We start from the raw sequence: 23,482 nt of genomic DNA on the forward strand, positions 1-23,482 counted from the left end.
AAAAGAGGGAATGAAACGAACAACTGCGTCTAGCATGACCGTTTGTGCTTTGGATATGACACCTGGATAATCCCCGGCAGAGATCGGTCGGAAGCGTCTTGTTCAGAAGGCAAAAATCACGGAGAGTCTTGAGGACATATGGGGTGTAACCGAGTTGGAACTCGATGAGATCACGGGTTCACATTGCCATTAGGATAGATTTTCCTTTTGTGCACAATTACCTCTTTTCAGGGATTGCTTCCTGTGTATTGCTCAGTTACGAGCCACTTTTGTTCAACCAATAAAATGCATATTCAGTCAAATAAATTTGTTTTTGTTTTCATTACCGCTTTGATTGCAAAAACATCAGTTTATTTTGATAAAGAATCTTTTCATTTTGCGAACATACGGGTCCCTTCCAATGCATGTTTATAGGATTGAAAGCCTCAAATCTTATTCGGAAGGTTGAGTGACCTAGGTGTTGAAATTTTGGCACGCCTGGGGCACGTTTTTATCTAACGATCTCTTTTGCAGGTGCTGTTAGATATTTTCACTCACTTGCAGGTTGTGATGTGAAGCTTTTTGACGAAAGATTCCTTTGAGATTCGATCAGGGACGAGGAATGGAAGAATGGTGTAAAGACGGCGAAAGAATTACAATGATCCTAGAGGGTTAATCAAGAAGACTCTTCAAAGTCTGAGGACTAGAGAGTTAGCCCGGATCTGAGGAGATCGATTGTCTCGAAGTAGAGAGAAGTCGAGAATACAAGGTGACGAATCAGAAGAGACCAGATGAGTCTGGGAGTTCTCAAAAGTGAAAAATTGACACCATGGTTAGATGGTGAATGCCTGTGTTCGACGAGTCGACAGGTGTTCCGTGTCAAATATGTTGTTCCTCCTCAGCAGGTTCGAGATCGATATTTCTTCGACAACCAGGTCTGAAGGTTGTTGTTTCCCCTAGCAGGGTTGAGATTGTTATATCCCCAGCAAGTCGGAAGGTTGCCGTCCCCCCGGCGGAGGTGTGCGTTGGTAGCTGTTTTCCTCAGTGAAGTCCCCAAGCGGATCGAGTTCAGTGGAGGTTATCCCTCGTGAGGGTTGCTTTCCCCAGCAACGGTGTTATCCCCAGCAGGGTCGGAGATTGGAGTGCTATCGAGTTCCTCAGCAGAGTTGCTCGTGCCGTCCCCTGAGGGGGATATTCCTTTATGCATTCATCATTTAGAAAAGCATAGCATATTGCATACCTCATTGCGTAGCATTTCCATGGTTATGGAGCATTACGTTGTAAAAAAGAAAAAAAAACCCATGCATCAACATTGCAAGCATAAACTAGTCTCGAGCCGTGGTTACCGTTTGAGAATTGGTTTGGCTGGTTGGTGAAGATGTTACTCTGAGGAGTTCGGCATCGTGTTTCTGAATCAACAGTATTCCCCAGTAGCGCGATATTGGAGGAGGATTCCGTCGTGCGGAGATGGAAGGTAGAAGATGTTACTCTGAGGAGTTCGGCATCGTGATTCTAGATCAACAGTATTCCTCAGTAGCGCGATATTGGAGGAGGAAATTCCGTCGGGCGGAGATGGAAATGAAGATCGGAGAACGTTACGCGATCAGCGCGACTCAAGCCGTGGTTACCGTTTGAGAGTTGGTTTAGCCGGTTGGTGAAGATGTTACACTGAGGAGTTTAGCATCATGACGTTGGAGCAACAATATTCCCCAGTAGTGCGATATTGGAGGAGGAAATTCCGTCGGGCGGAGATGGAAATGAAGATCGGAGAATGTTACGCGATCAGCGCGAAAATCGAGGTTCAAATGGAGAAAAGGAAGTGCTGGGCATTTTCTGGAGAACGAGGTTCAAATGGAGAAAAGGAAGTGATGGGCATTTTCTGGAGAACGAGGTTCAAATGGAGAAAAGGAAGTGCTGGGCATTTTCTGGAGAGCGGGGTCCAAATGGAGAAAAGGAAGTGCTGGGCATTTTCTGGAGAACGGGGTTCAACTGGAGATTGGAGTTGAAGATGGTATCCGGGATGAGGTCCTCAGGATTGTCTTCTGATCATGTGTCACCTTAGACTTTGGCGGGGCCAAGAGAAGTCGTTATGGGTGTCTTCGAGGGAAGAAATGCGCATGATTACCTTCCTGTTGTGAAGGTGTACCCCCTGATATATCGCCATCAGAGTGGTGGTTGGTGTTATTTTCGGCGTTGCCAATGGAATTAGCATGGGGAGAAATGGAGAACGGGGTTCGAATGGAGAAAGGGAGACACGGGGTGTTTTCTGGAGAACGGGGTTCAAATGGAGAAAAGGAGACACGGGGTGTTTTCTGGAGAATGGGGTTCACAACGACGATCGCGAGTTATCGTCAGGCGATCGGGGTTCAAATGGAGAACGAGGTTCATTGTTTGGCAGCAAGAGTGACATGAAGTTGTCGGGGTTCAAATGCGGTGATCAGGGATCGTCCACGCGAAAGAAAATATATGTGTTGGGGTTCAAAAAAAAAAATCAAAAAGTTCTGGGGTTCAAGAAAAGCAAAAAAAAAATATAATAATCCCCAGCGGAGCGCAAATTGTTCGTCTGTTCTTGGTATTCAACCACTCTTCACTCTGATCATCTGAAAGCCGAGGTTGTTCATATCGACAGGTTCACAGTAGATTGAATAGGAGCAGCTGTAACACCTCAAAATTTGCCCTCCTCTTCTTGGGACTAGTTTGACACATTGCATTTCATTTTAGGACATTAGGCATTGCATTTTGCATATCATATGAAAACAAGAAAAGTCATCCTCCAAAGTATTTTCAGAAGATGGAGAGGTTACATAATTCAAGCCTGAGGGTTTCTATGAATGGATTGTCAACCATCTAGGGGTTTGCTTTTCACCAGGGATTCAAAGGTTGAGCATTATATTGCTTGCAAGGATACATTATCATCATCATGGTTATGTCATCATCCAGGGTTTCATTATTTATCCTCAAGTTCCTTTGGATTAGGGTTCTGACCTCTGGTCAACCCTAATCAATGACATTCTTTCAACCAGGGCTTTTCAAAGAAAGGAGGTATTTGCTGATGAAGAGGATCACATGCTTCACTACGCCAAATAAGGGAAAAGAGGGCGCTTATTTTGGCCTATAACAGCGCTTTTAAGCGCCCTCTAATCTGGCGCTGGCATAGGTAAAGACAGCGCTTTGTTTTCCTGGAGAAAGCGCTGTCTAAAGGCCCACATTATAGTGCGCTTTATGAAAAAAGCGCCCTCTGGAGTGGTCCATAAAGGGACACCTTAGAGGGCGCTTTCTGGAAAAAGCGCCCTCTAAAGTTGTCAATGTAAAGTGTTTAGAGGGTGCTTTCTGGAAAAAGCGCCCTCTAAAGTTGTCAATGTAAAGTGTTTAGAGGGCGCTTATTTTTTTAAAATAACTAACACTTTAGAGGGCGCTTTCTGCAGAAAGCGCCCTCTAAAGTTGTCAATGTAAAGTGTTTAGAGGGCGCTTTCTGGACAAAGCGCCCTCTAAAGTTCTCAATGTAAAGTGTTTAGAGGGCGCTTCCTACAGAAAGCGCCCTCTAAAGTGTTAGTTATTTTAAAAAAATTTGTTTGAAAAACAGTGGATATTTAATTGGTAACCTGTTCGCATGCTGCAAAAGTGTAAAATTCATATTGATTTCATCCTTTAATCCAATGTTATACACCATTAATCCATTGATATATACAACATGAATCCATTTATATACAACATAAATCCTCCATATATACAACATTAATATATGATTCTTTGATCAACAATATACAACAACATATTCATGATTTAGTAAAAGTACAACAACAATATACAACATATATACAACAACAGCATACAACAACAACATTCCATACATATATGTACAACAATATACAACCTAGCTATATGATTCTTTGATCAACAATGAATTGACACAATTCATCCTTCATTTCATCCAAATGAGCTCTTGAGTAAGATTTGTATTCCTCAAAGTACTACAATTAAGAGAATAAAACATATTCATGATTTAGTAACAAATTAGATTAGTTATCCGATAATATTAAAATAAACCCTAAGTTATTATTCCATACCATTTTTGGGATGTCTATACGATTCAATGCAATGATATCTCTCATAAATCTCAATACAAAAAATCCGCAATCGACCGAATTATTTTGCTGAGGACACTACACAGAAAAACAAACAATATATATATAGTTAATTTCTTACAAACACTATTATAAGCAAAAAAAACAAACACTATTATAAGCAAAAATAAGATACTTAATATATACCTGAACTCTGACCCAGGTAATGTCCTTCCTAATGCGGTAATTCTTTTTCGATCTAAATTTTATTATTGCCCTAACAAAATAAAAACGTATATTGAGATCAATCTGACAGACATAATTAAATATAGAAATACACACGAATATTTAGGGGAATTTCACTTACGTGTCAACCGTCTTCTTCAAACCCGGAGTTCCAATCACCCGATAACGAATCGAGATAATACACTATTAGTCTCGAAAGATCCATAGCAACCAACACCCAGTGGCCACTGTAAAATAAAACAAAAATTTAGATGAATGAAAATTTTCTACGTAAAAGATATACATAGATTAGAATGAAATTATTAGAAAGAAAATCTAACCCGTTGCCAGAATTAAACGGTAAAAAATACAAACTGCGTGTAGTATTATCGCCGGCCGCCATGAATCTATCGACTAGATCATTCTTTACGGATGTTGGATTTTTTGATATTAACGTTGCGTTGACACGGGAACCAGCAATAAAATTGAAACGGTTACACAATTCAGTTCCCCGCATCAATTTGTCATACATATACCTTAAATAGAAACATAATAAATATTAGACTACTCATTGAAATGTGTAAATAAATTGTTCAACTAAGTAAATTATAGATTGATCGGAGTACCATATGTATGTATGAATGATAGCGATGCCCAATTCGTCGTGCTCAAAAAGTTGTTGCATGTCCTCCTTTCCAATTATTTCGAAATGAGCTTTTCCGAAAACACCTTCATCAAAATCTATACTACGAATGGACCCGTCCATAATATCGGACTCTTCCACCATTTTCTCAAGACGCATCATAATTTGAGATTTTGTCCCGGCCGTCGTTGGAATATCCTTCGTTGGAATATCCTTACCATCGCTTTTCAACTTTCGACCGGGAACCTAAAAATTCATATAAAATAAATCATTACTTTTTGTGATGCAAAAGAATCGTTGTGTATATAATTCAATGGGTATATATATTTGTACCTCTTTTTGAGATGCAACCGACTCGATGCGTCTTGAAATCCCTTTACCAGCTTTAGGGGTGGGTCTTGTAGGAGTCTAACATTACCATGTAATAAGGATTGATTAAATATCATAATTGTAGCTGAATTGAAATGTGAATTCTAAATATTCATAATCATTTAGAACATATATACCTCGGCATCAGGGAAAATTAGATCTGACGGCCAACCAACAAAGGATCCGACTGCATCTCGCATCAACGTTGTCTCTGAAACAACGTCGGGTAATGGCAGACGGGCGTCCGTATCTAATACGAGGTCAACCGAAACTTTCATAAATCCCACCGGGAGGGGATTATGGTGAAGTAATTCACCCGAAGTATTGTGCACTTTTCCCTTGCCAACCATGCGATAAGTTGGTGACGATAGATACAGCTGACAATGTGAAATGCCCTAAACCAATAATAAATGTTATTGTTAACTTGTATATGTGTCAAGTAAAAAAGTGCTATTTTAATTTCATAATAACATATATAATTACCTCGGGAAATTTCGGTTGATGATTGATACTAGCTCGGTCACTAGTATTTTTTGCCTCGGAAGCGCACCTTTCCTCTCTATACCTTGCATTCTCGTTTTGCAGTTGGAGTACTTGTGCCCTTAACTCCGCCAAGGTCTCCATCACCTCTTTGTTGGTAGGAATTTTTGTTTTTGTTTTTTTATAAAATGACGACGGAGTCACACCAAAACCCTTACCCCTCACACGACCGGAATACTCAGGAACATTTAGTACTCGACTAAGTACGCTCCTGCAATCCTGGACCTCGGTTGAAGGTACAGTTTGGGATAAAGTCTCCTGAAATATTATTAGAGGAGATTAAAAATGAATTATATGTCTAACAAAATTTTCGATATAATTAAAGAAATAATGTTACATATACTTACACATTCGTCATAAACATTTTGGACCGCTTCAACGACAGCCCCATCCTTCCCAACCCGAGCAGCCTTCCATAATACGTGGTCCGGAAGAGATGTTGCGTCACTTTTCTCCTCGGTTAGCTACACATTGAATTAGATTATAAGATCATCAATTATAACATATTGTGACAATGTATAAGCTCATAGCATTTGAATATACTCACAATTCTTTGTTGTAACCGTGCATAACCCGTACGCCCTTTTTTGTACGGATACGCGGGTTTTGATGCCCTTTTCCTATTTATGTCGCTTACTTCCTGGATAAAAAAGTTTAAGGCATATTAGAACCAAGTAACTTAACAATTGTATAATACCATAATTAATAGACATTACATGGAATTTTTCGTTTCTTCGTTTGGCGACAAAGTTATCCCATTCATCGGCTGAAATAATCTCGGCATACTTCATTGGCCGTTCTCCTTCAACAAATTTTCCTTCCTCATCCTTGAGAAATTTGTTGCACAAAAAGGATCGAAATCCTCGGAGTCTTTTTCCGGCCAATTGAATACAATATTTTTGCCGGCTTTCATCGATGTGAAAGGATCTCTAAAAAACATACAAATGGAGTGTGTTATTATAAAGTAATATTATAACAATATATGGTTAACAAATAGTCAACAAAAAAAACATATAACAATATATGGTAAGTACCTGTATCTCCGACCATATTTTTTCCTTGCCAACCTTCAAGTCCGGACTTCTCCAATTATCACATGTAATCGGAATATGTTGGCGAACAAGGAAACCAATGTAACTTGCCAACATTGAACCGTTAGGCTCAATTAGTTGGTCTTCAGCACTCCAATGTACTTCAAATTTTACACCCTTGTCTCTTGCACGAATGATTGACTTCATAACAGTCAATCCTCGTTTGATTTCTTTTTCAACATTATTACGTGATTCATTCGCGGCATGGGTATCGTCTTGGTTAGCCATTTTATCTGTAATATAGAAATGATTCAATAAGACCCAAGTAAGACAATGATTCAATACGTGAACACATTTACTGCATGCACAAACTTACTGCATACACATTTACTCACACACACCTACTGCATGCAAAAGACCAATGCAAACTTATGGTGTTTGGAACATGAACAAACTTGCATCCATAATCATCAAACTTCCAAGCACAAGCTCAAACACACTTCAAATATATCAGTTTTCAATCAGAAATAAAAAACTCAGTTTGCCCTAAACAACATTAATCAACATAATGTACAAAATGAAAAACTAAGTTTAGAAAATGCCCTAATCAAACACATGAAGAAAGTGAACGGTAACGATGGAGAAGAGAAATACCTTAAAGGTGACGGTAACGATGGAGAAGAAAGTGAACAGTGACGGTGGAAGAGGTTAACGCAGTGAACGTGAACGGTGAGGGAGGGAGAACGAACGGCGACGATGACGGTGAGGGAGGGAGAACGAACGGAGGACGGGAGTAATCGCAGTAGAGAGTAATCGCAGTTGAGAGAAAACCCAGTTACGTAAACGAAATAGCTTATAGAGAGGGAAAATAAAGAGACATGCAGTATATGTTATAATTTTAATGTTTACTAAAGGGGACCTTAGAGGGCGCTTTTTTTTAAAAAGCGCCCTCTAAAGGGGGCCTAAGAGGGCGCTTCTGAAAGCGCTCTCTAAGGCTTTCCAAAAGCGCCTTCTAAACTGGAAATGTACATGGACTTAGAGAGCGCTTTTTCAAAAGCGCCCTCTAAGGGTAACCTTAGAGGGCGCTTTCACAAAAGCGCCCTCTATTGTTGTCCCTCCATTTTTTTTTTGGCTTCACTTTAGAGGGCGCTTAGTTACAAAAGCGCCCTCTAAAGGGGGCCTAAGAGGGCGCTTCTAAAAGCGCTCTCTAAGGCTTTCCAAAAGCGCCTTATAAACTGGAAATGTACATGGACATAGAGAGCGCTTTTTTAGAAGCGCCCTCTAAGGTTACCCTTAGAGGGCGCTTTCAATAAAGCGTCCTCTATTGGTGTCCCTCCATTTCCTCATTATTTTTTCGCTTCACTTTAGAGTACGCTTTGTTACAAAAGCGCCCTCTAAAGTGCGCTGTCTATTCCAATAGTATGCTCCTTATTTTTTCTCTTTACTTTAGAGTGCGCTTTTGTAATAAAGCGCCCTCTAAGGGGCGCTGTCTATTCCAGTTTTTGGCGTAGTGCTTGTTATGAGGAGCTTATATGAACTAGGGTTTCATTTCTGAGCCATTTCCCCAAGTGGTGGAGGTTCAAGCTGATCAGAGCATGTCAAGGTCATCTGTGGACCAAAAAGTCAACTGTGCAGTCAACTGAGGGCTATGAGTTGGGGATATGATTTTCAACACCTCCATCATGTTAAAAATAGGTCCATTTGTCATTCTAAACATCTATCTTGAGGATTTTGAAGTCATGGCAAAAGTTTCCAAATATGGAAAGTGACCTGTAATTTCAAGTTTCCAAAAATGGCAAGTTTTTGGTCCACATTCAACTTGACTTATTAACATCAAATAAGCTTCAAATGGATTTTTGGTGAACATGAAAGTTAAAGATCTTTCTCTCCTCTTTTGAAAACGTCCTAGATCATGTCTATATGATGATTGGTTGAGAAGTTATGGCCAAATGATCACAAAGTGTATATGGAATTTCAAAGTGGCATAACTTTTGATTCAAAACTCCAAATTGGTCCACTCTTTTTGCAAAATGCTCCTTGTGACCAAGAGATTCTATATCAATAATTGCCTTGCATGGAAAAAGTTCATATGATCATGTGTTCATACTTGTGCATTTTGTAGGGAAATTGGATAATTCAAATTTTGATGATCATGCAAGCCAATTAACACTTCCATGTTAATTATGGGATGATTTTAAGTGAATTTGTGCCTCAGCATGGCACTGTTCACGTGCACTTTGGCCATGCTAGGTGTATTTGGCAATTTTGCATTACACCTCATATTTCCCTAATCATGTTCAGCCTTTGCAAATTGTGATTAACAGCATCATTACCAAGCCATATAAAAGCCTAATCATAACTGTTTTTGCTCATAACAACAAATTTCAGATCTCAAATTTTCCATTCCCTCCAAAAATTCTCTCTCTTTGAAATCACATAAACCTGCATTTTCTTTGCATAATCTTGCTCATTATGTATCATTGAGTTGAAATCCACCTTTGGTTTGAAGAATACAGTGCAGATTCAAGCTATACAAGTGCATGAACATGAACATGGAAGCTTCAAATTGAGCTGGATTTGAGTGCTTTCAACCATCCTTTCTTGCACAAAGCTTCATTAGAGGATAAAAGAAGTGGATATGGAAGTTTTGGAGGCTTGAACACACGGTTTTTGATCACTGCACTTCAAGTAAGTTGAATTTCGATCATCACGTTTCTCCAATTTCTTGCCATGATTAGGTAGATCCTGTTGTGCTGATGATGCTGATACAATTAGATTTTGAAATGGATGGATATTGATCAAGATATGTTGATTTAAAGTTTGGTTGTTGAAAATGTTTTCCTTCGATCCGTTTAATTCATGAGGTTTTAGGCTTAATGAGTATGATATCTGTGATCTACGTTGCATGACGGTTCTAACGGTGTATAGTTTGCAAAATTCTGGAAAAATTTCTTGTTGCTCCGCCGTGTACACGGTCGGAGAAGACGGTTGAAACCGCCGTCCTCCGTCGTCTACAACTGTTCCATTTGCTAGGGTTTCGCCTGGCTGAAACGCAGCGTTTTGGCAAGCGCTCTGGACCGTCCGCACGCGAGTTCGATACTTGGCGTGTGTTTTCTGTGGATTTAATATTTGCATTATCATTTGACCTGATGCACGCGAGTTCGATCCTTCGCCAGACATTTTTTCTTTATTTCAATTGCATTCTCATTTGGATCTTCAGCGCCTGGGTTCGAATCCTGGCGTGTGTGTGTTTCTGAATTTATTTTGAACTCTTTTGTTAATCTGCCTGGCATGAGTTCGAACCTGGCTTCATGCACTTTGCTGAATATATTTGAAATATCACTTTCCCTCCATTGCCATGCATATTTCATTTTATTTTCTTCATTTCAAAAAATCACTAAAAATAGTAGATTAATCCAATTTGATTCCAAATTTTTTTCATGAGTTTGTTTCAATGTCTAGTTTTTTTTAGCATTTGTTTCATGATTTTTGTGTGATGCTGGATTTTTAATGTGTGATTGTTGATTGCATCATGTGCCAAATTGACATGCTACATTCATTTGTTTGTGAAATGCTCATGTTTAATCCAATTGACTTGAAATTTGGCATGCTTGATCTTAACATGTGATTTGATTTTCTGGCTTTGGTTTGGCATTTTTATCATTTGATATCACTGTTTTGGACACATGAACATGTAGTGTGACAATTTGTGTCACAATTTTTATGTTGCATTTGTGCGTTTTCATTCATGTACCATCTGAGCTCTTCTGAATTTAATTTTTTGCATGATGTTTGCTTATAACATGAAGTGCTTGGATAAAAAATTTCATGATCATTGGATACATTTCTGTTTTAATTTGGATTTTCTATTTTTGATGTCCAACTTTGATCACATTGCTTGTCTTTGATTTACATGAATCATTTGATGCCTTTGCCTTATGAATTGGTCTTGGTCCTTTTGAGGACACTTTCTTGTTTGTTTGAATGTGCTTCATGTGAAAGACCATGTTCTGTTTTGGTCATGTGACTTGCTTTTGAACCTAATCTTTGAACTAGTGATTTGTATGCATACTAATTGTGCTTTGTGTTTCAGGTTTGTGCATTTGGCACTAATGGTTGGTTTGGTTTCACTATTTGAGATGCAAGTTGCTTTGATTACTAACTATTGTTGTGTTGTAGGTCCATTGATGTGATGAATTCACTTGAGTGCTTGCACTTGTGACTTGCATTGTGTAGATATTGGAAAGTTCCACTGTTGTTTGTTGGTTTTCTGAATACAATATTAACTGTTTGGCTTTTTGTACAAGTACATTAGTCGATAGCTTTGCTTTTGCTTAAGCTTTGGAGTGTGGTTGATACACCACTGAGGTAGTTTAGCCTTCTCACTACATGTAGTCTGGAAGCCCTGTCACTTTTTTGGCAGGCATTTTGGCTGAAGTCCTCCTTATGAGGCTCTGATTGTGTATGTTTACATTTGTGCCAAAGACCTCTAAATGAAGCATGTTACTTGATAAGTCCTCCTAAGTGAAGAGGCAATTTACATATAGAAGGGATTAGCAATCAATCCCCTGTTAGTCAGTGAGTCGTTCATTATGCTCGCACTACGTGCTGATGCTCTTGAACAATGAACCCAAGATCTGTGTATAGGGTTAGTCAAGTGGAACAGGGTCCCTCTTTCTGGACCCCCACGCTTTCTTTGATTTGAGCTCACCCAGGCCAGGGTTAAGAGCATGAGGTCTAATCCTCATTACCTTTCATCAACTTCACCCTAACTCTCAATGTTAGTGGTTAAGAGCTTCAGCACACCCCTACAGTTTTGGCTTGTTTGTCGAGGTTGATATGACCCCTCTTGACTAAAGCCCAACCATTTGTCTGAACCTCTTGTTTGTATATAGAGTGTGATGATTGTTGGGATGTTTATTTGCTGTTTAGACTGACTTGCTTCCTGTGTGAGTTAGATGCATGATTAGAGACCTCAACCTAGGGATTTGTTTACATGACAACTATTAGGCTCGAGTCAGTCTCTCTTTTAGTTTGTTATTTCCCTGGTCTCTGGTTAGGAGAGAGTTTCTCCCCTGTTAAGGGGAACTACGATAGCCCTGATTCTCATACCAGATGAGATACGTAGGCAGGAGATCGAGCGAGATCTCTCCGGGCAACCTTTTGTTTTTTGAGTGTGTTCAACCTCTTTGTTTCTTTTGACGTCTCAGCGTCTCTTTGTGTTCGTGTGACAACTATTAGGTTAGAGTTCCAGACTCCCTATTAGTTTGTCAGTCGGAGAACCTTTTCCTTTGGTGTTCGCTGGTTAGCGTTGGTTATTGTTCGGAGTCGGATGTAAGCCCATCTATTGGCATTCTATTTCCTTTTGTTTGTGTGTTTGGAGTCGGATGTAAGCCCATGTATTGACATTCTGTTTCCTTTTGGGTGTTTCTTTTGACGTCTCAGCGTCTCTTCTTGGTGTTTTGTTTCGGCGTGCGTTAGCCGAACTACGACAGCTCTGATTCTCATTCCAGATGAGATACGTAGGCACAGGATGCGACATCCTAGCGAGCATGTCTCCTTTCCCCGAACTACGTTGACTCTGATGTTTGTTTCTGACAAACTACGTAGGCCCAGGATGCGACATCCTGCCGAGTCCACTTCCTCCATCTTCTTTCACCTGTGTTATTATTCCAGTGTGTGCAATTTCTTTGAGCAGTTTATTAGCAACCTTTTCCTATTCTTTTGAGCGTGGATCCCGTCGAGTACGGAGGACGTGAGGAGTGCTAATACCTTCCCCTTGCGTAACCGACTCCCGTGCCTTGTAATCTCTGGTCGTAAGACCGTTCCTTTCCCTTTCTTAGGTTAGTCCTGCGCTCCCTTTCCGTCATAGGATGAATAGCGTCGGCGACGGCTCTGTGTTTTTTTTCCGGCGGTTGTTTTTCGCGTTGCGACAAGACCGTGCTACGATTGCTTAACAAAGCGCTATATTATCCTGACTCGATTAATTGATTATTAACCCTAATTACTAACCACTGGCTCATTTTATTTCCTTATCATTTATTTCTTGCTATTTATGTTCTTGCAATTTACTTTTATGTTCATTATCATCTATTTATCTCATGCATTCTTTACTTCATGTCATTTTATTTTTCCTTTGTTTTATTGTTTTATATTATTAAAGAAAAGAACAAATATATGATAAAAATGGAAAAGACCAAAAAGATATGACACTTGAGTTTTAATAGTGAGACATAGAGGACTTGAGATGGACCATGGATCTTGTGATTGACATATGCTTGACTTGGAGTTTCATCATGGACTTGTAATCTTTAATTGCAAGAATGACATTCATGGCACTACCCTAAGGCAAAGGGAAGCATGTAATCTTGATTCCATTATCCATGACTTAACTTAAGACACTTTGCACACACGTGACTTTCTCTTGGACCACATTACAACGAGACTCTTTATTTCTCGCATTAATTTTCCTTATAATTTTCTTATATACCCCTTCCCTCATTTGATGTACTTTTTATTTCTTGCTCTCCTTCGACTTGGTTTTGCTTGTTAGCTCACCCCTAGGAACTAGGATCGTTCTCACCATTTCTTAATAAACTCTCAAACCCTTGATCCAACGTCAAACAACATTTTCTCAATCAAACTAAAAAATACTTTAAAATACGATTAGAATTGCGCGCCACGAGCCTTAAGTAGTGGAGAATGAGTGAGAATTGAACTTTCTTACTCTCATTCTAATTATTTTGAACACAAGACGTTTGGATTGGTTGTTTGAGATATTCACCTCCACTCATAGTCTTTAGTGCGATTCGAATAAAAAATAACGTTTTTTTTAATCCTAAAAACAACATCAACTCATCAAACTCTTTTTTGCACCTTAGGGAATCTTTCCCAAACTATTTTTTTTCCAAGGTAAAATCAACTAACAAAGAATCATTTTTTACTCCGAACTAAGGAGCTCTGATTCCTCATTTCACAATGAGGATACGTAGGTACGAGAACCCCAATCTTTGATGAGCACACTAATAAAAAACCTCTCATTTTCCCTTGATACCAAGTAACCCTTAGATAACGACACTCATTCGTGCTTAAACAACCTAGATGGTTTCCGTCGAGTACGACATATGTGAGAGGTGCTAATACTTTTCACTTGTATAACCGATTTTCGAACCCAAATTTGATTGTGAGACCATTTCCTTCATCTTTAGGTGATTTTATCAATATTTTCTTTTTCCTCTTGGAATAAATAAAATCCGATAACGACGGTGTATTTTTCGCATAGCGACACATCTATAGTGTAAAATAGTTTTATATTCTCATTCAATAAAAATTTATTATTCAGTTATGTCATACCATTCACTTAAAAGTTATCGAATATAATAAAGTAGAATACACGATGGTAATTAGTTGACACTATAAAATTATTTTATATCATTGGATAAAAACTAAATTATTTTATATAAAATTAGTTTTATATTGTCATTTAAATTATTATTTTTAGTGATACGAATCATTTAGTTTTTGATTAATCCTAAAGACAAGTTTAATAGATGCATCACGAAAATGGGACGGAGAAAGTGAAGAGAGGAGGTGAACATTACGAAGTAACAACAACAACACTTATTTCGTCAACTACTTCGCCATTTGCATTACATCTCTTCTCTATAACATAATAAACTCTTCACACTTTACCCATTCTCTGCAAACTCTCGTTTCTTCCATGGATTCCTCCGCCGCCATTCGATCTTCTCACTGTATATCCCTCTCTTTCTTTCTTTCTATTTTCGTATCTTCATTGCAATCTGACCTTTGCTTCTGTGTTTTCTGATCTCGCTGTTTGTTTTTCATCTTTGATTTGTTTATACTTTTTGCAATTTGAATCGCAACTCCGTTTTCTCCGCTTCATGCTTTGAATGTCTCTGAATCACTGACATTCATTGATTGATTCCATTTGTACTCTTTTTCTGCGCTTTACATTTGTGCGGAGTCTCGTGATATATGAATGCGCTTTAAATTTTTATCTAGATAAAGATTTTATCCATTATGTTTTTAAAATTGTAATGATTATATGGTTTTAAAAAAACTGTTGCAGTCGCATTCCGGTAACGCGTTAGAGTAAAGGCTTTTATATTTTCGGTCGGTATAAGTGTTGCAACACTTATTGCGGTCGTCTCGGTGTGAATTATCCATAATTAGTTCTTTAACATAAAAACGGTCGTCATCCGTATCGACATATTTTGTCGCAGCTGTTTTCACGATTGCAGACTGTTTTTTAGAACGCTGTGATAAAGAGCTTGAAAGATAGTTAGTTAGAGCCCCTAATTGTGTATCATTTAACTGTGGATACCTTTAAAATTTATTCAAATAAGATATTCATGTATTTATTACTGTTAGTACCATATTCTTAGTGATCTTATTGAAAACCATTGCAATCAGAAGCTTAATGTTACTTTTTTGACTTTAAATGCCACAGGCTTTATGTCCCATATGCAATCCTCATTTCAGAAACCAGTTGTAATTCCCATAAAAAATGTTGGATGGAACTTTCAAAGTAGGACTTTCATCCAGAGCTTGGCAGTTAGTGTTAAGCACAATGATTCTCACAACAAATGGAAGAAAACACTAGTGTCTTGCTCAAAACCAACAGAAGCTGTTGACACTACCAAGTCCGAGGGTGGGTTATTTTGATTCTGAAATTAGTTGTGTACTTATCTTCTATAATTTATTCTATTAGGCTTTGTGTTGAGTATGGCAACTAAGAAGCCTTATTCTTTATTCATTAATATGTTGTTAGTATTTGATTTCTAGCTTTTCTTTTAATGGTTATAACATTTTGCATTGCGGTTATCACTATAAAAGTATTTGCCAGCAGTTTATATTTCTATACATATTCAAGATTTATATTTTCTCTTACTATAATATCTTGATCGAATTTGAAAGTCTTAACTTCTGTTATTTTCCAAAATTTGTATGTGAATAAGTCGACTTTTAATGTAAGAGCTATATGTCATTTCTAATTTCTTCTTGTTTCTTTGCTTCTTTCAAACGAATTATATATTTACTTGAATGCTTAAAATTCGGCAACAATTCTATTTACTTTCTGATGAGCATTATTTTTGCTGATTGAGATATGTATTTTGGAGGTAACATGTTAATTCAATTTGGCTGCTATATCTTAAGACCTGGTAATTATGTTATAATGTTGCAGCTTCTTTGGACAACATTACAAAAGAATCATTGGAGAAAAATCCTTTGCAAACAGCTACATTTCCTAATGGATTTGAGGTCTATAGCTATCCTTTCTTATATTTAGCAGTATTTACCAGGAACATCATGTAGCTTATTATTGAAAAATTATACACTTCTACGGCAATTAGCAATAGTGTGCCACTAGTCAACATATTTTTCTACTTGAATCATTGCCTTGTGAGTTTGAATATCTTATAATCCTAAGCAAACTTTTAGTATGATGAACATAGTTGGGCAATCATATTGACACTATTTTTACCAATCTATAGGACAAAGTTGCATTGCCTACATATTAAAATGGATCTGTTTGATGATTATAGTACTTTGTATTATCATCCTACAAACTCCGTTTTGTCTGACATGGTCTGATTTGCTTATGACAGGCTTTACTATTAGATATATGCGATGAGACTCAAATTGCTGAAGTGAAATTAAAGGTGACTTTCTAGTTTCTTGTTTTCTGCTTTCATAAAATTAAAATCACACTTCAAGTATAATTAAAGGATAAAATGGAAATTCATTGAATGCTTATAACCCCGAGACTATAGATATGGTACAGTTTCCACATTTTCTTTTTGTGTGTTTAAGTGTTTGTCCTATATTATTTTTTGTCTTCTTCAATCTTTCAACCTCTGATATTGGATTACCCTTCATTTGATATGAAAATGTGCAAATCTAATTGAATGTTTAAGATGTTTTTGGCTCACGTGTATGTATCCCAGATGTTGCTGGCCTTCATTTGATATAGCATTGTATGCAACAATTTAGACCTAACTTTGCATCTTTATCGGTTTATTCAAAGAAACATGTCTTTTGCTTTTTGAATATGGGATCTTGAGAATAATTTTAATTGGTTTTTGTTATGAAAATAGGTTGGAGAGTTTGAGATGCATATGAAACGAAGCATGGGAGTAGCAGATGCTCCAATTTCCGACATTTCACAAGCTACACCATCGCCTGTTCCAACTAAACTCATAGTTGAATCAACAACTTCAACCCCACCACCTAAACCATCTCCAGGAAAAACCAATCCATTTGTAAATGAGTTCCATGATAAGTCACCAAAGTTGGCTGCATTGGAGGCATCTAAGACCAAAAATTATCTCTTGGTAGAATCTCCTATGGTATGCCATATATAAATATTTACGTTGAGTTTTGATTTCACCTAGTTACCATCTTGGACATGAGCTAAGTAGAGTCTGCAATCACTATTTTTCTTCTCTCCTTCTTTGTTTTTAGGTTGGTTTATTTCGAAGAGGTAAAACTGTGAAAGGGAATAGGCAACCTCCTATATGTAAAGAGGTATTTGACATGTTCCTGTGTCTATTGTCCATAACCCATAACTGGGGCAGAATCCCAAATTGTTTTAAGAAATAGTCTTTTTTTTTTGTAAAATTATCTATGAAAATGTAAATTAATATTTTATCATGGGAACTCTGATATAGGTTGACCTGTATATTTTTACCAAGCTAATTTTATGTTGTAACCTTAAAATGTATATTTTTACCAAGGTAATTTGATGTTGTAACCTTAAAATATATGCCAGGTTTTTCATATTTTTGCGTAAATTCAATTTCCTGCTTTCAATTTTGAAATCCACAGGGTGATATAATCAAAGATGGTCAAGTTATAGGCTATTTGGATCAGTGTGGCACTTCACTTCCTGTGAAGGTGATCTTTGTCGATTTCTGTAGCTATTCATCCTTCCTATGTACTACTCCTGACTTGTTTTTTTCCTTTCAAATCTTGCAGTCAAATGTGGCTGGAGAAGTATTGAAGATACTCTTTCAGGATGAAGGTATAATGTCTATGACTTCTATTAAAATGCATTTAGGATTCAAGTAGCATGACTCTTCTCAAATAAGAGCAGTATATGTATAAAATGATTGACCAAGACTAGAGAAAGATGGTCTGTTGAAATGCTAGCCTAGCCGCATTGGTTTGGTTTGGTTTGATTTTGTTTCTAAAAGAAAACCAAACCAAACCGAACCGCATGTTTTTTTCTCTTGCGGCTGAGATATTTTTAGCGTCAAAACCGCACCGCGAACACCCCCTAGGTTTCAAGTATATGTATAATAGAAAGGATTTTAATAGTGTTACCATTTTTGTGAGCTTAGCTCACTTGGCTGGAAAATTAACTTGGAAGTTCTTGATGAGGGGTTCAATTCAACATCCATTGATTGAACATTCATTTCTTCTTAAATCTGACGACATACATAGTTTTGAAGAATTTCTTGGTGTTTTTTCTGCTTACTGTTTTCAGAGGCTGTTGCTTATGGAGACCCTCTTATTGCTGTCTCACCAGCATTCAACAATATCAACTGAGCCAGCCTTTCATATTGTTGATGATTCGTTAGACACCATATATGCTTTGTATTCTGCTGTAACAATCCAGTAATGATTGATTTTGAAAATACCATAGATATTTTGCTTTATGGCTAAGAAAAGAAAATGATGAAACGTATTTAATGTTAATGAATGAACAAGGTCTACAAGATTATTATGCATCAACATTCAGTCTTGTTTTGGACTCAGCTCCTCACTCATTCTTTGAACCAGCATCTCTTCAACTTTGTGCAACCCAAGAATCATTTAGTTTCTCTAGTTTTAAGATACTTAGAGAAGGTTGAAAAACTAAATAAGGGTAGTTTCTCTCATTGACATGTCAATTTTCATGCTGCATTCTACACTAATGACTAGATAATGTAATAAGTGATTAACCATGGTAGATTAGATTCTATATCTTTAAGAAATAATGTAATAATCTGTGATCCAACATCACTTATCATTAATTGGATGAGAAATTGATTCATATATAAAAATTGCATTTTAGACCATGCATCAAAAACCAAAAATGCTCCTATTTTTGTTTGTGCAAACCAAACATGTTCTTAGCTAGCCATTACGTGCATGTAAGAAATACTTAACAGGCATGAAAGAATCAACCAACAAAATAAATTAAAAGAGAGCATAATGAGCATTTATTTATGTTCTATTTTTTTGTCATCTATTCTTATTTGCATATTAAGTGCATGAGAATGTAAAAGGTAATCGTTTTCTTTTTCATTTGTCATTGGAAAAACTTTGACCTTAGAAAACTTTCTTTGAATAATTCTCTGTTGTTGCACAACCAAAACAGAAGTCTTTGTTTCGAAATCTTGAGAAGCAAGCATGTCTCCAATGACTCCTAATTCAGGACACTCACTCCATTCCTCATACCCTTGAAGCAAAGCAGATTCTGCATGTTCCTTTCCTACCATAACCAAATCAAAAGAATCTATCCGTTTTCGTATTCTTTTTGACATTTCTGTTCCGTCTTTTATAACTTCATCAACAGTCTTAAACCTACGGGTTCCCTTATGTAAGTTTCGATATTCGCCTATCACATCGCCCTCGCGCCTCTTTTCCGGAGAATTTTCCAATCCGTGTTGTAGAAACCGAATCACCGTAACTTTCACATTTTCATGCCTGCACATTCTTGAACTATAGACTAGTGCTTCTATATCATCTGAACCTCCAAGGAAGAACACGCCGACGTGGTATGCTAATGGTGTTGTAGGGCTTGAAAACAGTTGTTTGGTATTGTTTGCACCTCTATCAACTAGGATTCCGACAGAACATGGCGCCGTGTTGAGAACCTTAATGTTCATGTATTGAATTGATTTGTTTGTTACTTCAACACTTCCATCAATCTCCCATTGCTTATGAAAAGGAAGAATCAAAATGTTGGCTATTCTGTCGATTGCTATACGACAAATATCATCGTTCATGGTTTCAAAATTTGAGACTGAAGTAAACAGTTCAACTGTCGCATACCCTTTGTTCTGGTCTATATATTGGTGAAATGCATGATTGACTTGTGTTGATTTCGACGAGGTGCACCGTAGGATATGGTGCGGTTGATGCGCGACGAGAAGCGGTCTTGATCTTCCTAAAAGCTCTACCAGAACAAGTGCTATCACTCTAACATTGCTATCTTCACTTGCATGAGATACTTCCAATAGGTTCATCATTGTCGGGATGTTTTCGTTCCTGTAAACGCAAACCATGATCCGGAGAATATCCAATTCTCCACTTGCATGTTGAATCGAGCTTCTTATTATAGAATGATATTGTTTTGAAGGATCATACAAGATTTTTATAAGCGGCGTTACGATCGCATTTATCACGATGATAGAAAACACTACCAAAGAGAACTCTTGTTCTGTTAGTAACTGTCATACACACAAAAAAGAACAAATTCACATATCTCAAAGGAAAAACAAATGAGTGTTGAATTGAAATATAAGAACAATTCTGTACCTTGGCTCCCCTCCATAGATTATACATAAGAAGTTCTGCTACGCCCCGTGAATTCATAATCAGTCCGATCACGAAACATTCTTTCAAAGGTACATTCGTGTAATATCCGGAAACCATAACAGATCCAATTTTCACCATAACAGAAACAACCACAAGGAAACACACAATCCACATAGACTTGTAATCAATTTTGAAGAGATTAGTTTTCATTCCGGAAATCGTAAGGTAAATCGGATAAAAGAATGCATAAGTAAATGCCTCTATTTTCTCAATCAAACTTGTTCCTATAGGTGGCCCTTCTGGTAAAACCAATCCTAAAAGCAATGGTCCCATAACATAATGTTGTCCAATAGTTTCACTAAGAAGTCCAGTTATAAGAACAAAGACCATGATACAAACAAAGGACCATTCACTAACATGTTTTTCGCCTCTTCGTTTCTTAGAGATCGCCATAAGTATCGGTCTCATTACGAAGATAATCGAAAGAACGAGTCCGGCTAAAGATGAAAAGATACCTAGGAATTTAGAAAAACTGACATGTTTGTATTGAAGTATAGAAAAGACAAGTACTGCCATTGAAAATCCAACAATGTCAGAAAACATTGCGACCGACATGGCTAATCGGCCGATGTCCGTGTTTAGAATCTTTAGCTCTGTAAGGACGATTGATATACTTATAAAAGCAGTAAAGGATTGCGAAAAAGCTATAAATGGAAGACATCTGGAAAGGGTTTTGTCCATGGGAATATAAGAAATCATCAAAATGGATAAACTTGTTGGAATTAGTAATGTGAACGTGAATACAAAAAAACTTATCATCTTGGCCTTTTTTTCAGTCTTCCATAACGTAGCAGGATCCATCCTTACACCTATTATGAAGAAGAAGAACATGATTCCAAATGCTGCTGTTGTTTCAATTACCATAGAACCTTTTGGAGGAAACAATGCATTTGATATCATTATCTTTTTGTGACCAAGAAATGATGGCCCAAGTAATACTCCACCCTGTTCAAATATAATGATTGAACCATGAAGCACCAATACAGACATGAATTCAGATACATATTAGAGGTGTCGATGCTAGATACATAATTTCAAAGAATAAAATGCATATTTCCTCCAATATTAATATGATATTGATGAATATAAAACATGTTTAGAGTAGAGAAAGCTTACAAGAATCTGAGCAACAATGGAAGATTGAGCAAGAGGTTGGATACAAAGAAAGATAAATTGAGAAACAATGGAAAGCAAAGAATATTGAAGTAAGAAAAGAGAGCGTGGGTTATGAAGAGGGTTGGCAGAGTGCCAGATATCATAACTTGCATGATTGCGAGGATTTTGACAAAGAAATTTATAGGTTCCTGTTGCTGATTCAAAATTCATATATATGAATGTATATAGGAACAATGGAAGGAATTAAATTATTACTTTCATGTGGGTTTTTCTCTTTCTTTTCCTAGATGTAAAAGATTGAAAAAGGTTGAGAGAAAGAAAGGTTTAAAGGTAATGAAATTGATAGAAGAAAAATGAGAGGGTGACCTTATGTTTTGATATTCGTATTTTTTAATGGTTTACATTCAAGTAGGAGTCTATATTTATATTTTGGTACTGAGACTATACCAATATTCAACTTTCTTGATGTTTTTAGAAAAAGATATATTTTCATATCCGTACAAGTCATTCATATTATCAAGATTTTTTTTTTAAATAATCACATTTTAAAAATATATCAAATTAATAATTTTTTTTTAAAAATTGTCTTTTAAAGAATCCACCACGGTCTCTGATGCATGCATTCAAATTTTTGTCTTAGGTGTCATGCTTGTAGCGTATGTTCATGTGTAATGTTAATGACAAGCTTTAGGAGCTTGCGTCTTTGTCCGTGACTCCTATGTTATGTTGTATATAATATAGGAGTCATAGACAATGGCACATGCTCCTAAAATTTGTATGCATGTGCCATTATCATTGACATTACACATGAGTATGCACCACAAGCAATGGAAGTTAAGACAAGTTTGAATGCATGTGCCACATGCAGTCGCGCATTCTCTAGGGGTCAATTTTTTTTTCAAAAGTGGTTAGTTTGATATATATTTTGAAGATGTGGTTATTTGAGATTTTTTTAATGAAAAAAGTGATTATTTTAAAAATAAAATAAAAAATCTGATTCTAAATTATGCATAAATTTAATTTTCACATCGCATTGTACAATGAATTTGTTCATATTCATTCATCAAAATTATTAGCTTACGCATTTAAAAATAAGATCAAATGACATATCAAAGGTAACGTCTGATAAAATTTGCATGTATGTGTCATATCTAAAAAATTATGACCTATGAGTGTCCGCGCGCTCGCGGAATGATTAAACAGAGTCGTCATCAAACTTTATTTATTTCAAAGAAGGAAAAAATATCGATAAAACCCTTAAAAGACAATGAAAATGATCGTCACAAACAAATTTCGATTTAGGAGTCGATTATGCGAGGGGAAGGTATTAATATCCCCCACATTCGTTGTACTCAACATAAACCATTTAAATAGATTTGCGATTAGAATGTTAACTTATGTTATTTATTTTCTTCGAGTAATAAAAGATTGAAACGGAAAAGAAAATGGGTCGCAAAAAGGTTTTTTTATTAGGGTGCTTGTAGAGATTATGGGTTTAGCTGATACGTATCCTCATATATAATGAGAAATTCAAAGTTACGCAGTTCTTCGGAGAAAACTACATGTTGGTTAGTTAATTGTATTGAACGACTGTTTAGATTGCGCTCTAGCGACTTTGCTTGTGCTCGCAATTGGAGGTTTAAAGCGTTTGTTTGTATCGCGATAGAACGGACTAAACAATGTCCTTTTTTGAAAAGGTTTACGATCACACAGGGGGGAATAGGTTTAGTGTTGATCTTACCTGATCAGGAGGGCCTTCCAAGGTCTTGGTGAATGGGCCGGAGAATGAAATGAGAGGGGGGTGTACCTGCAAGGTGCTCCAATGCTTAAGTCAGAAAAGGTACAGAATGAGGTTATCAGAGTGTGAGTTAGAATACCTGCCCCTTTGCCATGAAAGGGGTATT

General features: G+C 37.0%; 2 protein-coding genes across 3 annotated transcripts in view; one reads left to right on the plus strand and one right to left on the minus strand.

The window, feature by feature from the left end:
* The window catches only part of LOC127118107 (uncharacterized), a 29,228-nt gene extending 10,617 nt beyond the window's left edge, over positions 1-18,611 (plus strand). The window contains exons 1-9 of one of the 2 annotated variants that reach the window (XM_051048251.1): positions 14,380-14,605; positions 15,325-15,525; positions 16,060-16,136; positions 16,484-16,537; positions 16,973-17,224; positions 17,340-17,402; positions 17,703-17,771; positions 17,853-17,898; positions 18,364-18,611. In XM_051048251.1, coding sequence (XP_050904208.1) covers positions 14,572-14,605; positions 15,325-15,525; positions 16,060-16,136; positions 16,484-16,537; positions 16,973-17,224; positions 17,340-17,402; positions 17,703-17,771; positions 17,853-17,898; positions 18,364-18,425 — 858 coding nt within the window. In that variant the 5' untranslated portion in view covers positions 14,380-14,571 and the 3' untranslated portion in view covers positions 18,426-18,611. Of the gene's footprint in view, positions 1-14,379; positions 14,606-15,324; positions 15,526-16,059; positions 16,137-16,483; positions 16,538-16,972; positions 17,225-17,339; positions 17,403-17,702; positions 17,772-17,852; positions 17,899-18,363 lie in introns of those variants that run through there. The other variant, XM_051048252.1, reaches the window with a different exon arrangement.
* Positions 18,612-18,785: 174 nt separating this feature from the next.
* Positions 18,786-21,950, minus strand: LOC127118106 (cation/H(+) antiporter 15). Its single transcript, XM_051048250.1, has 3 exons — positions 21,579-21,950; positions 20,403-21,407; positions 18,786-20,314 (listed from the first exon to the last, which is right to left on the minus strand). The coding sequence occupies exons 1-3, from the start codon at positions 21,786-21,788 to the stop codon at positions 19,082-19,084; spliced, it is 2,448 nt and encodes an 815-aa protein (XP_050904207.1). The 5' UTR covers positions 21,789-21,950; the 3' UTR covers positions 18,786-19,081.
* Between the last annotated feature and the right edge of the window lie 1,532 nt (positions 21,951-23,482).

This window comes from Lathyrus oleraceus, chromosome 2, assembly GCF_024323335.1.
Source record: "Lathyrus oleraceus cultivar Zhongwan6 chromosome 2, CAAS_Psat_ZW6_1.0, whole genome shotgun sequence".
In the NCBI taxonomy this organism is placed as follows: domain Eukaryota; kingdom Viridiplantae; phylum Streptophyta; class Magnoliopsida; order Fabales; family Fabaceae; genus Lathyrus; species Lathyrus oleraceus.